This window comes from Syngnathus typhle, linkage group LG12 (assembly GCF_033458585.1).
Source record: "Syngnathus typhle isolate RoL2023-S1 ecotype Sweden linkage group LG12, RoL_Styp_1.0, whole genome shotgun sequence".
Taxonomy (NCBI): Eukaryota; Metazoa; Chordata; class Actinopteri; order Syngnathiformes; family Syngnathidae; genus Syngnathus; species Syngnathus typhle.
Genome location: NC_083749.1, coordinates 3,530,252 through 3,547,812, shown reverse-complemented (window position 1 = coordinate 3,547,812; position 17,561 = coordinate 3,530,252). Strand labels below are relative to the sequence as shown.

Sequence of the window (17,561 nt, the reverse complement as noted above, 5' to 3'; positions counted from 1 at the left end):
TGAACATAAATGCAATTTCATGGCAAAATGAGTCCAGAAATATCACTGCGGCGGCTCATCGGCATAAACACAGCCTCGGCTGTAACTCTCCTCCCACAAACATTTAAAACCAAGGGAATAACCAGCTAAGCGCAAAAGCATATTCAGTGACAAATTGCCGTTTGCTTTTTCCTTTGGCTTTGCATCGCTGCTGAATCGAGCCAGCGGTCGCCTCTAAGTTTCGCTTCTTACATCAGCCGTGCAGGTTTGATTGTTATCATTTGGTTTGTTAGTGAGCATGGCAGGTTCATGCCAAAGGGATTTGCACCGATTTTGGGATGGGAGGGGTGAAGGAGGGTGATCGGGGTCTTGGGCAGTTGCAGCTGACTTAATTCTAGTGGCTTAGTTATGCAACATTCTTAATGGTTTGGAAGGATGGATGACTTGACTTGACATGGATGGATGGATGGATGGATGGATGGATGGATGGATGGATGGATGGATGGATGGATGGATGGATGGATGGATGGATGGATGGATGGAAGTAAGGATGGAAGTAAGGATGGAAGTAAGGATGGAAGATGGAAGTAAGGATGGATGGATGGATGGATGGATGGATGGATGGATGGATGGATGGATGGATGGATGGATGGACTTGACTTGACTTGACTTGACTTGACTTGACTTGACTTGACTTGACTTGACTTGACTTGACTTGACTTGACTTGACTTGACTTGACTTGACTTGACTTGACTTGACTTGACTTGACTTGACTTGACTTGACTTGACTTTGGATGGATGGATGGATGGATGGATGGATGGATGCTGACCTATCCATCTCCATTTTCCCGCTTCAGGACTGGCTGAGCAAGTTTGGTTACCTCCCACCCCCCGACCCCGTGACCGGCCAACTTCAAACCAAGGAGGCTCTGACCAAGGCCATCAAAGCCATGCAGAAGTTCGGAGGACTCAAGGAAACCGGAGTCTTCGGTGCGTATGTTTTTGACGTGTATATTATGCATGACCGCAGCATGTGTCGCCGGGCGTTGAATGCAAATTTATAATCGCTCTTGAGATAACGCCGAGGTGAATAAAACATTGTGACAGCGGAAGAATGATAAGTGCACATCCCGCGCTGGCTCACAAACACTGCGTCGTAAATCTTCATACACTGCGCGCTATCCATTTACAAACACACGCCGGCCCTTTCTCATCTCACATGCATGAATGTAGGCACGAGAGCAATCTTCAATCTGTAATATAATCATTCAAAAACACAGTGTACACAAATGTATAGATGTACACAAATGTATTGTAATTGAATCTGAGTGGTTGTGCTGAAGATACTCAATGAACATTTTTGTTTGTTTTCTTTTCTAGCAAATTTGAAATAAAGGACATACCTAACAGGGTGGTTTAATTTTTTTTTTGTCACGCCTCAGATCAAGCCACATTGGGGCTCATGAAAACCCCCAGATGTTCTCTGCCAGATGTTCCCGCACTTGAGGGTCCAGCGGGCCGGAGAAAGCGTAGCCTGAACACTCCAAACAAATGGACCAAAAGGCATCTTTCTTGGAGGTATTCATCTAAATTTTACAATCAATCTTTGGAGTAACATTTTCTCTATTTTCTAATGTTTCTGAAAATTGAATCAAATCAAAAATCTGACATATGAGTCATGGCATATGTCTGCCAATGATAAGCAGAAAGAATGATTGTGTTGACATTATGCGTCCTCGCGTTACCCGGTTTTCTCTTCTCCTCAAACATCTCCACAAGCTATGGCAACGTTCGCTATGAATTTTTCCTCCGTCTCTTAAATTAAGCTCCCGTCAATCATTTATTCTACCAGAATCACACGTCGGGATATTCTGCAAACGCCCTCGAGAGGTTTCACCCTACTTTTTATTATCAGTCCCAGTTGGGAGAGAAAAAAAAACTAAATAATTGATTTCATTGGTAACAATAATAACGCCTTTTCTTTGCTAGCGCTTGTATCGCTTGAATTTTGAGGTGCAGCCGACAGGTCGTCTTAGTTCAGCCGAGTGTAGGATTGCCTCGGGCTGGAGTATGTACCTGCTTGTGGAAAACAAGTACGCTGTGGAAATGATGCTTCTGCAGATACTTCTGGAATGGAGTGACCATAAAAAAAAAAAAAAAGATTCGTAATGAAATATACCGGAAGGTTAAAGTTGGTATCACTTGACAATATATTCTTTGGCTCATATCAAACTGATCAGAGTTGTGTGGGAGAGAAATTCTATGCATGAGCTTATGGTGTATGTAAGGTCCAGTTGTGTTTTTTTTTTTTTTTTGCTGCAAAGATCACCAATGTCAATTAGTTGATTGTATTATGTAAAGCATAACTAGTGCAAAAAAAAAAAAAAAAGACATTTTTACACTTGCTTTTAATTTGAGACCTGAGTCGACATCAAGTTTTGAGCATTTCAGCTTGTCGGCTCGAACGGCAAAACTTTGTATTCACTCGTTTGAATTTTCGCAGTTCCCAGACACAAAGGGATATATATAAAAATAAAGGACAATTTTCTGTTTTGAATAGTGTTAGCAGTTCCAGCCTATTAGTCTCGAGGTCGCTGGGGAGATGCAAATAAGTGCTCCAGGGTTAATTGCCAAGTTAATTGTGTCGAACTTGAAGACCGCTAAACTCTTTTCTTTACTTGGAGGTGCAGGCCGCAAGGTGACATAGGGCCCCGGCTTTTTTTTTTTGCACAACTCACTCACTCTTAAAAAGCACACATGGGAGGAAGGAAGACATGCACGCACACACAATATTTCTATTTAATAAGGCCTAGATACATCCATCCTTCCTCTTTTAATACTGCTTATCCCGGTCAAGGTCACTGAGAGTTGGAGAAGAGCCCTGCTGATTTTTTTTTTTTTTTTTAATGGGGTGGGTGTTCACAAGGCTATGACTTAGATATGTTTTTATTCATTATTCTGAAATTTCTACAGACAAAAATAACATGCCTCAAAAGTTCAACAAAACTTTTAAGGTCATCATCATTTCTAAAATGTCTGCTTCGAGGAATTTGACAGTTTTTGTTCCTGGATGTGTAGCTACGACACGATTTCATGACAGCTAGCATCTTTAGCTTGGAGCAAATATTTCCCATGGGGGGAAATTATTAGCCCAACCAGCATCGTAGTGCAAATTGCATTGGACAGGAGTTTCAGCTTTAACGTGAACAAATTTGTACTGCAAGCACACGTCCAATATGAATAACATTCTTCTGATAGGATTTAGAAATGGACAAGCTTATTTGATGTGGGCTCGCGTGCGAGCGGAATCGATGTAGTGACATTAAGCCTCTTGTTGTTTACCGACTCTGCCCGCTTTCCTTCTCATCTGTTAGCAACAATGCACATCTCATCCCTTCTTCTGTGAAAGCATAAAAATATGCACGAGCTGTCCTCGACCGACTGCTCGACGGCGTGTGTGTGTGTGTATTTGACAACGTAAGCGCTTCTTTATGTCTGTATTACGTTTGATTGATGCGGACCGCTCGGACGGCACGCTGTGTTCTCAGGTATTTTATCTGGGAGTCAACGATGCGCTCGGAAGAAGCTGTGTTCTTGTTAAACAGCCATCGGCCTGCTTTAAACACCATTGCAAAAGTCTTAAAGGCGCAAACTTGGCTGGCTTGCGAGCTTATTATTTTTTCCAGCTGCTTGTTTGTCACGCTCGTGAAATCTCAAGAAAGTAAACATTTATGCTGTGATCAAGCACCGGAATCTGGCAGTGGAGTCACTTTGCCTTTAAATTTGTGATGTACTAAAAAATATTATTATATAAACACTTTATATAATACTTTATATTATTATGTAAACACTATTCATGTTTTGATTTTATATATGTATGTGTATATATAGAGATATTTTTTTCTGAATTAAATTTTAAAAAAAAATACTTTGATTAATTAAAATTGTAATCATAAATTACACATCAGATATATATTTATTTTTTCTCTAAATTAAATTTAAAATAATTCTCTAAATTACACATCAGAGGTATTAGACTTTAGAATAGAATGGATTACAATACAATAAGCCTTTTAAAATCAATCAATTTTTATTTGTCTGTTTATTTTAACGGCAGCCAAATGGGCAGTAACTGCACAGAAAAGCGCCACATCAATCTTGTATACTGTTTATCCTGCTCAGGATTGCTGGGAGCTGGAACCTTTCCCAGTTGACTTTGGGCAAATCCCAGACGACACCCCGTCCTTGTCACCAGTCAGTCACAGTGCACATACTGTGCATAGACAGACAAACATTCACATTCCCAAAATCACAGCGTAAAATGTAATATTTCTGTTCTGTGCAATTTGTTTTTTGTTTAAAGAATTAAATGAACACAGTGGCACAAATTTAATTAGGACAATCCCGTCGAGCGGAGGACGCAAAATCCATCGTAGACTTTCGAGATTAAAATATTATCAATAATTGAAAATATGAAATTTACAAACGGATGCCACCCCCGCGTCAGGTCCATCAAGTCAATCCAATTTCTGCAAGCTACCGCAGGGAAATAACACCTGGCTCATTTGCTATGCGTCTCTAGTCGCATAATGTAAACACAAGCATTTCCCAGGGACTCGCCACATCATCCCAAATGCAGGACAGCGGTACTCTGACCTTGGCCGACTTAACCGCCATGACCCCCCGTGCGCTCGGCACGCACAATTTGGATACACATATCTTTTTATTTACACTCGGAACGCAATCACCCGCTCTCGTTCGTCCAAATTAACTTTAATAAGCAGGTGAATTGTCTGCCGAGGATAAGCAATTTGCAGCGACCTTGGAAAAGTGTGGAGCAGCAGTCAAGGGTGATTCTGGCTCGCGGTGTGAATAAATACACGGCGTGGGCACATCTGTGTATGGAAATCACAGCAAGAAAAGTTCTGAACATTTCAGCGGGGAATCTGATCATATTTGGAGGTGGCTTGAGCATGCATGCCAATGAGGCGCAGCTCATTTTTCAAGCCGCCCTCGTGATGATTAGTTGGAATCACTAATACTTTCACTTGTTGACACATTTGGTAATTGAGCGTATAAATTAGTCCTACGCATCGGTGGGTGTGTTGAACACTGACGAGTTTGGAAAGAGATGGGAATTGATGTGGATGACGAAAAAGGGTGGCGCTTTGAAAGCCTATTGGTTGTTTTTCGTCAGACGCGGTGGTTTTTTAGAAATGAAATTAGAGACACAAAATGGCGCCTGATTTTTTTTTTTTCCACCGATTATTTATTCTACTATTTTCTGTCTATATTTAATCACGACAAAAATTACTCCCCCCAAAATGGAAAATGTTATTACTCAACGTACGAAGGCTAAATAGGGCAGCTAGCCTGAGCGTTGCCGTGGAAACTGACACGTCTATGCCCAAAGGATGGTTTCACTCTGTTGGGATGCAAAATGAGTCATTAAGAGACACCTTTCCCCAACCAGCGACATTTGCCACCCTTGTTAAAGTTCCAGTCAGTTGTAACAAGCGTTATGGTGGCTTGTTAAGGCCCAAAGTGGCTAAAATAATGCCTGAGCAATAATACATAACAAAGCTAGACATACACAATAAAATACTGTAAAGTATCCTTCGAGAAGCAATTTAAAAGAATTGGGAGTTCTTAATCCCGTCTGGCAGGTGTGACTTTGACAAAAAAAAAACGTCTGGTCACCTTCACGAGTGATCTGAGATGAGGGGCCGGCTGCTCAAACTCCTACGGGACGGACAAAAGGTCTGATGTGAAGCTCGGGTGGAGTTGCAATTAACACCGGTGGAGGTCGAAAGGATAAGAATCTGTTTGATCAAGATATCATTCTCCCTGTCCCCTTCTCTTGTCTCAGAGTGAGGACGTTCCCCAAGGACTCGGCCTTACTGGGCCGGGACACCGTCCGAGCGCTGATGCATTACGCCCTGAAGGTCTGGAGTGACATCGCGCCGCTTAACTTCCACGAGGTGGCAGGAAGCGACGCCGATATTCAGATCGACTTCACCAAGGCAGACCACAACGACGGTTACCCTTTCGACGGGCCCGGAGGCACGGTGGCCCACGCTTTTTTTCCTGGAGAGAGATTTACAGCCGGGGATACGCACTTTGACGATGATGAGGCGTGGACCTTCAGATCACCAGGTAGGGGGCGCCATTTTGTTTTTATAATATAATCTGAAAAGTAGCAGCACGACAATTTCTTTTTTGTATAAAAAAATTATGAGGCCCATTTTGTAGTGTTCCACGGATCCATAGCGACTTCTAGCCAAAACTAGAACAAGCGTTATTAAGGATTCAAGAATTCCCTTTTGGCCCTTTCATGTCCCAGTCTCTTTAGTTCATATTTATTTATCATTATAATGTGAATTTAAAATTTAAATAGGTTATGACTAAAATGGTGATTTTTTTTCTTCACCCTTAAGCTTTTTAAGGAGGTGTCAAATATTTCCTCCTAGTTCCTCCAAACAATCACCACAGTCAATGTTAGTCATATTTTCATAAAAGAAAGTCTCTATTGAATGAAAAGTCTCATAGCTGTCAAAATTACAATTATGCTTTTTTTCTCGTATTCCGCTGAGTTTCTGTTGGCCCTCAGATATTTTATGAAAATAGAGCTACAAAGATAGATGACACATTACACAATTTTATATTTTGCTTCAAGCCCCCTGTGGAGAGCTGAAGACGCAGCATATGCCAGCAAGTAGTAAAAGCATTAGCGACCCCCTTTTTTTTCCCCGCTTTCTCTTTTTTTCTTCTTGCCAGTCTGCTAATATATTCCGATTGAATATTTACGAATTTAAAAAGTAAACGGACGGATGGAAGATAAATCCTAAAGTGTCATTTTCACAAGGTTGTGTTCTTCACCTCCATTTGATGGCTCAAGATAACTTTCAAAGTGCCTTTGGTGACCTCATTAAAATCACTCAGTCATCACAAAAATGTCGCCAAATCAAACCTCATTATAAGTCGCCAAACATTTGCAGTCCAATGCTAAGTCTCTTAAAATACGTGTCCTTCATTTTATCCCATTTTTTTATTGGCTTGTATGATTCGAGCAAGTCCTACACACTGCTCTTGTTTGATCATCAAATCTGACTCGGACTCTTTCCAGTAAAGGCGACTAATATGCAATTTCAAACATTATTCCCCCCCCCAAAAGAGATAAAAGCAGTCCGTGAAAGTGTCTGTCCTTGCGAACCCTCTCAAAGTTTCTGACAGTCCGTGACAAAGATTTTACAATCAAGACACTATCTGGTCACACTCCTCAATCATTTCGCAGCTCTCAATTTATTTTGTTGTATAAAATTTGAGTGGATATTAGTTACACAGTTGACTGTTTATGTGTGGAGGATGAAGACTTTTGTCAATTAAAAATTCTCCCTCGTGCTTTTTAGCGAATGCAATAAAATTACATTCAGTCAATAAATGTGCTTTAATATAAAAAAAATCAGTATATGCTGATTAAGATAATAAACCAGTCATTATTTGCTTTTCCAACCGTATTCATGAGCTGCATTATTGACCATGTGACAAATTTCAAGCCTTTATCGATCTCATTATGTTTCGTAAATTCCCTAGCTAGCTTATCTGTTTACCTTTATGTGTTTGAGGAAGGGCACAATTATTATTCACAAACACCAAATGATACTGATAAGCACACATGAAGCGAGTTGAAACTGCTTAGTAGTGAGGATTATTCCCCAAAGTGTTAAGTCAAGACAGTTGTTACAAATCACCGATCCTTTCTTTCCCATTTATCCACCGATGCTGTTGTAGCTGAGAGATTTAAATAACGTAGCATCTTTGTTGCAAGCTAAGCATGTCTTTGTCAAACCAGGCCCTTGATACGTCTCGTGGCTTTTGTTTATTTGTGCTAAAAGCGTCGTGTTTTAGAGCCACTGGATTGTACAATGAAGCCGGACGATATAATAAAAAAATAGAGAATTATTCCTGGCAGCCATTTTGTTTTGGAGGAAGTAGCAAGCCAACCGTGGCTAAATTCCATTTATTTTTCAATCAGAAAAAAAAAAATAGTCTGACTTAATGGATTCTATTATAGTAAGTGACAGAGCTCCGTTTGAAGCTGCCAACTCACGTTACTGTGAAATGACTAAGTTCATAACACTTTCCTCTTCTATAATTTTGTGTGCCGCTGTGTTCAGCTTTTGTGTTTTGTTTCATCTCGACAGTAGTTTGCAGTCTTTTGAGTTATTATGAGTTTGAAGCTGATGGAAGCGCCGCTGTGTTCCGATCTTGGTTGTTTGCTTTTCATTTTCTTGAATCAACACCATGCTGATGAACCACTCAGGTGTTTTTTTTCTCTGATTCATTTCTATCTGCTACCTCAAATAGAATAAAAGTAATTCAAACTTAAAATGTTGCTTCCCTTTGTTTGGATTTTGCAACATAATTTCCCATAGGAAAGGATGATCATTTCCAGGCCATTTTTCTTGTCACTTTCTAACCAAAAATGAGCGTTTGACAAAATGCTTTTGATCAACAATGGGGAAAATTGGCATCAAATCATGTCATTATTTTTAGATTTAATGGGATGGCTGAATTGGTTTTCACAGAAGATAAAATAAAAATATATGCCAGTGAGTTCTTATTTGTTGCCCCACCATTTGTGTTCAAATATGCTTAAACAACACCGTGACCCCGATGCTATTCATTAACCCATGGATGGGGGTTCCCATAACTCGTTAGCATTCAGCTAACCAAATTTTCCAACTTCTGGGACATTAGCGGTTCCAATCCTTTCCCGCACACCTACTGAAGTCAGTAGCAAAAAAAAAAAAAAGGTTGGAATGCCTCAATGATCCAAGAATCAAATCCCATCAAAGAGGTTAGCCGTCGGCTAGTTGGTCTCTTTATTTCCATCCAGCCAGCGCAAGCTACACCACAATCACATTAAACGAGCCATCTGTGCTGCAGGCTATGTTTTATAGTATTCTGTACTAAACCCAAAGTTTACGCCTTGTGTTTATTGTGCATCGCTATAATTACTTTTCTCAATAACGTATCCGACTTTCAAAAGCTTCATTAGCTTACTGCGATTATAATATGCTGTGTGATTCAGTGCCATTGTTTGGCTCTTGACTGTGACTTTTGTTCTCACCACCCGCCCTCGTTGCTATTGTATTTCACTTCATCTGTACACTTTTTTTTTTTTTTTAACCTTGGGAGGAATGGGAGCACGATGACACGATTCATACTTTGTGAAGTATTCTCTTCTCATGTCCTCCTGCTTCTGTTTACTCTTGGGGATGAGACTTGGCTTCTCGAATTTGGCATGTTTGGATGCCCTGGTGTTGTCTCAGGCATCAGTTCGGGTTACATATTTGTTTTTGGGTACTGGCAGCATAACAACATCCACAGAATGAACACGCTCACCTCTCTGCATATCAGAACCTGTAGGCTGAAGTATTGTGTTTAGTGCCATTTTGGAACTTTATGGTATGCATGCAGCCATTTTTTTTTTTTTTATGTCTCTCTTTGCACTTTGCCTTTGATTGACAGCCCGAGGGCTAGGGCGGTATTACCATAGTTATCTCACTCCACCACATGGCCGACAGCACTCACAGCGACCGAAGACGCCTCCAATGCCTCTCAACCAATAGTCTTCATTTGTAAAAGGCAATATTCGTCGCACCCGTAAAGCAGAAAATGGTCCTTACTAAATTAAGTGGCTCATCATATACATACCGTAATTTTCTGACTTTAAGTCGCTCCTGAGTATAAGTCGCCCCCCCACCCAAACGATGAAAAAAAACGCGACTTATAGTCCGAAAATTACGGTATATATTTGTGGAACTTTGTTGCGTCACTGCAATCCTTTTGTTTGTGTGTTCTTCAGATTCTCACGGGATGGACCTGTTCGCAGTGGCCGTCCACGAGTTCGGGCACGCCATCGGGCTGGTCCACACCTCGGCCATGGAGTCCATCATGAGACCGTACTACCAGGGTCCGGTTGGAGACCCTCTGAAGTACGACTTACCTTATGAGGACAAAGTCCGCGTCTGGCAGCTCTACGGTACGACTATTTGTGAGAACAAATCAGTTAGCTTTCATTTTATTCACAGAATGACGCTGAATTAGCTTCACTTGAAATTTCTATGAATGCTATTTTCGCTTTCTCCTGGTGTCTCAACGTGTTTTCCAATTAGTCTCGGTGAGCGCTAGAATCAATAGTTCTATCTTATGTCCTTTTCAGGTGTCAGAGATTCGGTTTCTCACACCACTCAACCCGGTAACCCCTCCCAGACAGCAGAACCTCCGGTCTTGCTGGACCTCCCGGAAAACAGATCGTCAGTTTTGTAAGTCGGAGCCGCCTCGCCTCTAATGCAACTTTTCCCCTTATGGGTGTCAGAGACATGACCTTGAAATCCAAACAGGAAGTGACGGCTTAAAAATAAATTTGCACGCAAGCGACGGCACAAATCACAGTCAAGTTGTTTATTCGATCTTGTCTGCAATATTGTAAGCAGTGAAATGCGGCGATTGATTTTTAAAAGGAACAAAATAATAACTGGAAGTGAGTCAGCGTTTGCCCGCACTTTTGCGGATATAGTCAGTGAATAACAGGGCCAATGACCGCTGTTGGTATTCTTTTGAAGAGCGACAATTGGGACGAGATGAATAGCAGCCTTTTCAGCACGCCATGCGTCACTACCACAATTGCGTTTTGATATGGTAATTATTTAAGTCCTGTTCGGGTTATAAGCCTCGATTGGAGTGACGCATGTGTATAACAGCACAACTCCATTTTAATTAAAATCAAAAGAATGTGGAGCCCCCTAGGAATCAATCAGAGAAGAAAATCTCGTTTCCTCTCGATAATTAGCTTTTTTCCCCCTGAGGTAGGGAACCTGCCTCTTTCATTACCAAGGTCTTTGACCACTAGACGGCAGTGTTGTGTCAAAAGCAGCCGTGAAAGGACTTATGTGTTTGTTTATATTAGGAGAGCTGGCTCCTTCTCACAGTGGCAGCCCTGTGGGTCTAACGAATTCATCATTGGCAGGCCAAACACGTCACTACTTGAAATCACTTATTATCCCAGTGGATAAATGCACTTTGGGGGGGGTGTCGAGCAAGCTTGTCAGTGTGAGATCAGCTCAGCTTAACCTTTCTTATTGAACCAGACACGTCCACTCGCACGCATCTCACATGATGACTGCATTTATTTATTTTTTAATCAAATTGCGGCTTCTATTTATTATCCCCCCCCCCGCCTTCTCGTTTCTTTGCACACTTCCTTCCTTCATTGTTTGTCACACAGGCTGGTACGAGATTTCCCAGACAGATGCGCCGGCCACTTTGATGCCGTTGCCCAAATCCGAGGGGAGGCCTTCTTTTTTAAAGGTACTTAAACCTCAAAGGAGCGTGTGTGTACAAGACAAGCAGACGGATGGGCCCGACGGATCACGGAGAAAGAGACTAAAAAAAAAAAAAAAGAGGTGAAAGGAGATAAATTGAAAGGAAGAGACACGGTTGTGGGCGCAGAGTGGGCGATTGGGCAATCAATAGGAAGCCAAGTGATGTGTTGCTCCCAGCACGCGTTGAATTTAATGCTCTGAACAAAATACTCCAGCAGGCACAAGGCTGGCTTTAGACGTATTATCTCTTTAATGCCCAATGTGCTTTTGCTTGCTCATTAGCTGCTGACTTAAAAAAAAAAAAAAAAAAGGTCATACTGCATTTATTAACTCAAGAGATATTGAAAGGAAAGCCTCTTCATCAAAAAATAGAGTTGCTAAAGCTAATTAAAAAAAGAATACGGGTAAAATAAGGAGAGCAAAATAAGTTGATAAAAAGATCCAATTTGAAGTTAATACTGACTTAATTCTGTGGCAGGAAAATACTTTTGGCGTCTAACGCGAGAGAAGAACCTGGTGTCCCTGCGGCCGGCTCAGATCCATCGTTTCTGGAGAGGCCTTCCGCCCAGCGTCGACAGCGTGGACGCCGTTTACGAGAGGCCCGGAGATCACAAAATCATCTTTTTTAAAGGTGCGGCGCTCAAAGGTTGAGGGGGTCACAGGCCGGATCTTGTAATGACAATTTAGAAACTTCAGTTGAACACAAAGTCACGCCATATGACATGTTTTAATCTGTATCCATCTTGTCTAGGTCTCAAGTACTGGGTATTTAAAGACAATATTGTGGAGGAGGGCTACCCGCGTCCAATCAGCGACTTCGGTCTACCTTTGGAAAGCGTTGACGCGGCTTTTGTGTGGCTCCATAACGAGAAGACTTACTTCTTCAAGGACAGCCGCTACTGGCGCTATGACGACCATCTGAGACGGATGGATCTGGGTTACCCCAAAGATAGCACGCTGTGGAAAGGGCTGCCCCCGCATCTGGATGACGCCATGAGGTGGTCCGACGGTGAGGGTTAATTATTTTAGCCATTAGGTTCTTGTAGCATCAGTGGCGAATACAAAGCTACAAAGTTCACAGACGTCTTGAAGTTAGTTGTAGCATTTAGCCAGTCGACAACCTTTGCGTTCTGTTTACGGGATTGATTCCTCTGATGAGATGAACCTTTAATAAGGCATTTGTGGCTCTTCAGACCTGGCACGAGAAGAAGTAATTAGCAGGAGGTGCTCTCGGGCTCGTTTGCTTATTTTGGACTAGCTCGCCAGTGAAGTAAAGTTCAACTCGGGTGTTCATCGGAGCACGCTGTGTCTAAATATTTGCCAGCTCCGGTTTGAAAAGGAGAGCGAGCTAGACGGAAATTAAAAGGGATTAGACACCTGCAGGATAAGCGACGATTGTTGGAAAATGGCGGCTTAGTGTGACTTAGTATTTATTTATGAATTGTATAATATGTTGTCTGTTTTCTTGTCATTTCTGGTACATTGATGAGGGACACCAGATGGAAATGAGCTCACCCTGCATATATTTTCCTAATTAAGGTCATTTGCACCTCGTCCCTGCCAAATAACCTGGAAAAAAAAATCTATTTAGAGCACTGCCTGTTCAGTTAGATTTTATCATGGTTGCCATTTGACCCAGAATCAAATGAATTCACTTTTAATTATTTCCTATGATGAAATTTGGCTTTGACAATCTGACCTTTGACACGCCTAGATTTCCGCAAACACTGATATTATGAACCAAAGCACGTTGCGCATTGTTTGTCAAACGTTATTTCTATTTCACATTGACAAGAAATCACAGCCGCACGTTTTGAGAACGACTGATTCCGCCCTGTCACCATACAGCTAGATAGATGAACACAAATAAATTATTTGGAGTAAATAGATCATTTTCAGAGCAATTAAGTTCAACTGGATCATTTCCAACACTGGTTGGGAATCACCGGCTCAGAGTGTATCAATATAAGCATACATTCATTTATACTTGGCGAAAGGAATTTGAGGCCAATGGAGTTGTTAATCTGCCTTCACGTTGATTCATGAGCGCGGGGTAAAGCGATAACTAAAGCAGTGAGGAGCTGCTAATATGGAGGTAGAGGGAGCATCGTCATGACAGCGTGCGCATTAATTACAAAACGCTTGTGCCTCCTTGAATTACTTCCACGATCAGGCTTGTAATGCAAAACGCTTGAAATGAATGGAAAGGCCATTCATTTGTGTGCACCTTCTGGTGCGGGATCCTTGTGGCCACTAGATGGCACAACGATGACTCTTACAACTGCTCAGTTAGCCGTGGTAATTATTTTCAGAGAGGATAAAGAATATATGCCTGTGAAGTTCTGTTATAGTTTGTCTGAGTTGCAATTAAGGGTTTCAATAATGCGACATTGATGTTTTTTGATAGCCCGCCTATTGTGTTTTGTTGTTTTTTTAGCAGTAAGCTAGCTGCATTGTTTGTTAGCATTAAGCTAGCTGATCGGTTTTCTACATTAGTGCATTTCGGTGGTGTTTATTTTGGAGATGGAAGTTTGTGTCAAAATATTGAGAACCGCTTCGTTCCAGCCATGTATTATTTACTTGCACCTTTTCTGCATCATATGCCCGAAGGCTGTTTTCCGAGAAATTTCACTAAATCTGGCGTTGCTTCTCCCCGGTGCAGGTTCGTCGTACTTTTTCAAAGGGAAGGAGTACTGGCGCGTTCCGAACAGCGACATGGAGGTGGAGGCCGACTACCCGCGCCTCATCGCCAAGGACTGGCTGCTGTGCACCGACATGCAGTCGGACTCGCCGGGCGCCGAAGCCAAGAGCACCGAGAGCCGGGTCAACGCGCACCCTCACCCGGACCACGCCGAGAACGGCTACGAGGTGTGCTCCTGCACCTCGGACGGCGCCTCGCCTTCGGGGGCCCGGCCCTCCCCGTCCCCCTTGTGGCTCCTGCTGCCCCTCTGGACGCTCACGCTAGCCCTCCGACCTCTCCAACTATGATGCCAAAACACAGGAAGTACTTAAGACTCACTGGTGGACATCCAGTTTCCATTCAACACGGGACGTTCTCTTTATGAGTACTAAAGGCTGTATTTTTTATTCTTGTTTCACTCTTATTTATTTCTCAAGCCATGAGAGAAACATTTCTCTAAAAGCCTTGCAGTATACATTGTGCATACTGTACAGTTAGCATACAGGTGGACTTCAATACGTTCTTAATGACAAAGGTAGTTGATGCTTTAAAAAGAAGATGACACGAGCAGCTGTGTAAAGATGTGAAGTTACATGAAATATAGCAAGGAGGGACATTTAGAATGTAGACACACAAAGTAAAAGAACCGTTTGACCTTTATCAAAAGACAATTACTAAATCCAATTAACGAAAGATTGTGGGGCGGAAGACAGGAAATTATATTTGACTTTTGGCTTTCAAGTACGCCACCAGCTTCATTTAAGATCACTAATTAAGGTATTATTCCCCTCTAGGTACAACCAATTTCGACAAAGCCGCCAAAATTTCAAATGTTATTCAATTGTTCCTAATAGATTAACAGTGGACACAGAACATAATACGTCCACTTATGTTCAAAAATAGACCGCTTGTGCCTATCACAGATTTCTATTAATTATAAAAAGTGTTAACGACGATCCATTCAAATTAAATGTTGGTCGTAATATCAATACTAATGCGCGTAATTCATTTATATAGTCACAGGTTGTTTTATTTAAGTAGACATATGCTCTCCTCGTTACAAGGAAATTAAAAGACTCCTAACATAAAAGGAAATCAAGTTCTCAGTTGCCCATATAAGGTCATGAAAAGCTCTAGATGCCCATAAAAGGACTTAAGAATTTTTTATTTTCCCTACACGTACATTGAACAGCCTCCATGTGCCTATATAAGGATATAAAAGTCTTTTCCGGCCTCCGGTTGACCATATATGGAGATTCTTACCTAATTAATGAATTTCAGGAAGATTTTGCCACATCCCCAAATGTTCCCAATGTATTTCCAGACCACATTGTGGTGATGGCGACATTTTGGCAGAAGACATTTAGTTTTATCCCATGTGACAGGAGAAGCTTCCAGAAAGCATTAACCCGTGGCATTCAAGAATATTCTCGCTGACGGAGCTGAGACACCCTGACATGTGTGTGACAGCTGAAAACAAACCCCGGTATGGATGAGATTGTTAGCTTTACAGGTGTCACTGGGTAGACGTACGAGCGACTTCTTCATTTTGTCTTCGTTCCTCTCGCTTGTTAGCGCGCAGAACTTTTTCTTCATGGATCGTTTTCAGTCACAGACAAAAACAAACCAGAAGCTTGGTTGTATTTTTTTTTTCTTGTGGTAATGGATGCTTCCGGTTTGCAAAGCTTTCGTCCCTTCATCGCTGAACTCTTTTTGAGACCACGAGCTTGCAACTGGATTTGTTTTCCCCCTCCTCATCTAACAATGGGCTGCAATTTGAAAGCTAGAAACAAGTATATTTGAAGCGCTCCTGGAAGAGTGTTTATTTCAAAATGTGTTTTATAATGTAAGGTATTTTTGTAAGAAAATAAATCTCACACTGTTTGGAGGATTATTGCTGGGACGTTTTGTTTCAGATTTCGAGGAATTTTTTGGAGAGGAAAACGAAAAAATCCAGAATTCATTCAGCAGCCTGGTGGATCTGCGAGTGGGCTGCCTGCGCTACTGTGGGTGTGGAACTGATTTGAAATGCATGTCTGGTTTGATTTAAATGATCAGGTATATATTTTGTGTCCATATACAGTATGACGTACAGTAATTATCACCATTTATTCCCGGCGTTACCCTCAGTTAGAGGCTCCTTCCCAGCTGCAAAGGAGCTATCGAGTTTCTTTCCGTGACTTTTCACTTTAATTATCCGCCATTGACCTTACTGGCGGGGATGCTAGGCTCGAGCACGGCAATACGAAAAGGCGGGTAGAACTATTAGCCTGAAAGTTCATTTCGGCACTGAGACAGTTTTGCAAGAAGCGGTGACCTTCACGGTGGCGGGGAGGAAGTCGCGCTGTCTCTACGTGAGAGGAGAACGCTGGATACCATTCAGCCCCAACAATTAAATTCATCAAGAAGGATGAAAGAGCAAAGAGATGTTAGCAATCAAAGTCAAAAGTCAAAGTCTGCTTTATTGTCAATTTCTTCACACATGCCAAGACACACAAAGAAACACAATGTGAAGATTTGTTGAACTGCACTCCAAGTTAATTATTTTTCTGAATAATTATAATATTAATACATGGAAAAGATCATGTAATGGAGTGGTATTGACAACCCTGCCAAATTTTAATCATTGAAAATAAAATCATCAAACATAAAACTGACACTTGAATTTTAAAAAATCATTCACGGACGCTGTTGGCCCCATTCAACTCTCAATTGTATTCAGAGATATAATAGCAAAAATGAGAGTTGTTTTTTTTAGATAGTTTTCTATGAAGGAGTTTGAAGGTGGATTAGATTAAAAAAAAAAGATCATGTCATTGAATGAGTGTACTGTAGTTTCCCCGCAAGGCTTCCATCTGAAAAGGCCAGCGGCATTACGATGATAGCGTCCCCGACTGTGAGCACCCGAGGCCCTTTGCACCACCTGCCACGAGCAGATATTCGAATCGGAGCAGCAAACACAATCAATCATTGTGAGAGAAGCGCAAAACGACTAAAATATTTAAAACGGCTGAAAACGCCGGCAGAGTCTGCGATCCGGAGAGACGGTGCACTCTGAGCCAAGCACGCCAACCTTCTGACATTGTGAAACACAATCCGCCGTTTCTCGATGGGAATGTCAGCAACTTCAATACGTGCGTGGGTGTTGCTAGCTGATGTTGACTGGTCGCTATCTGATGTCCTGTCAGCTGAGGTAACAGAGCTTGTTGATGTCAGGTCAGGTTAACTGATATAAGTGGTCCTCCCGTGCCCTGCGTGCTGTTTCCGAAGCAATTCGACATCCCCGAGGACATTCCCGCTCGCTACCTTGACGCCGTGTACTTATCTCCAAGTAGTTCCTAAGAGAATGTTGTCACGGCTTCCATTCGTCGTAGGGGAAACATGATAAATGGTATCGTGTCACAACCATTCAAGATGATTACTTTTGTTCTGCTTTATGAAGGTTTTTAGAACACTCTTATTCACTCCATCGGCCTCCGCTGGCAAAGAATTGTTTTTGTTCCAATCTAAT

The 17,561-nt window shown here is 41.8% G+C and overlaps 1 protein-coding gene across 1 annotated transcript in view; it reads left to right on the top strand.

The window, feature by feature from the left end:
* mmp17a (matrix metallopeptidase 17a) overlaps positions 1 to 15,933 on the top strand; it is a 38,926-nt gene extending 22,993 nt beyond the window's left edge. Inside the window, exons 3-11 of the mRNA XM_061294098.1 lie at positions 838 to 970; positions 1,423 to 1,558; positions 5,850 to 6,136; positions 9,852 to 10,028; positions 10,209 to 10,311; positions 11,274 to 11,356; positions 11,849 to 12,001; positions 12,122 to 12,379; positions 14,033 to 15,933. Of these exons, the coding sequence (XP_061150082.1) occupies positions 838 to 970; positions 1,423 to 1,558; positions 5,850 to 6,136; positions 9,852 to 10,028; positions 10,209 to 10,311; positions 11,274 to 11,356; positions 11,849 to 12,001; positions 12,122 to 12,379; positions 14,033 to 14,358 (1,656 nt within the window). The 3' untranslated portion in view covers positions 14,359 to 15,933. The remainder of the gene's footprint in view (positions 1 to 837; positions 971 to 1,422; positions 1,559 to 5,849; positions 6,137 to 9,851; positions 10,029 to 10,208; positions 10,312 to 11,273; positions 11,357 to 11,848; positions 12,002 to 12,121; positions 12,380 to 14,032) is intronic.
* The last annotated feature ends 1,628 nt before the right edge of the window (positions 15,934 to 17,561 follow it).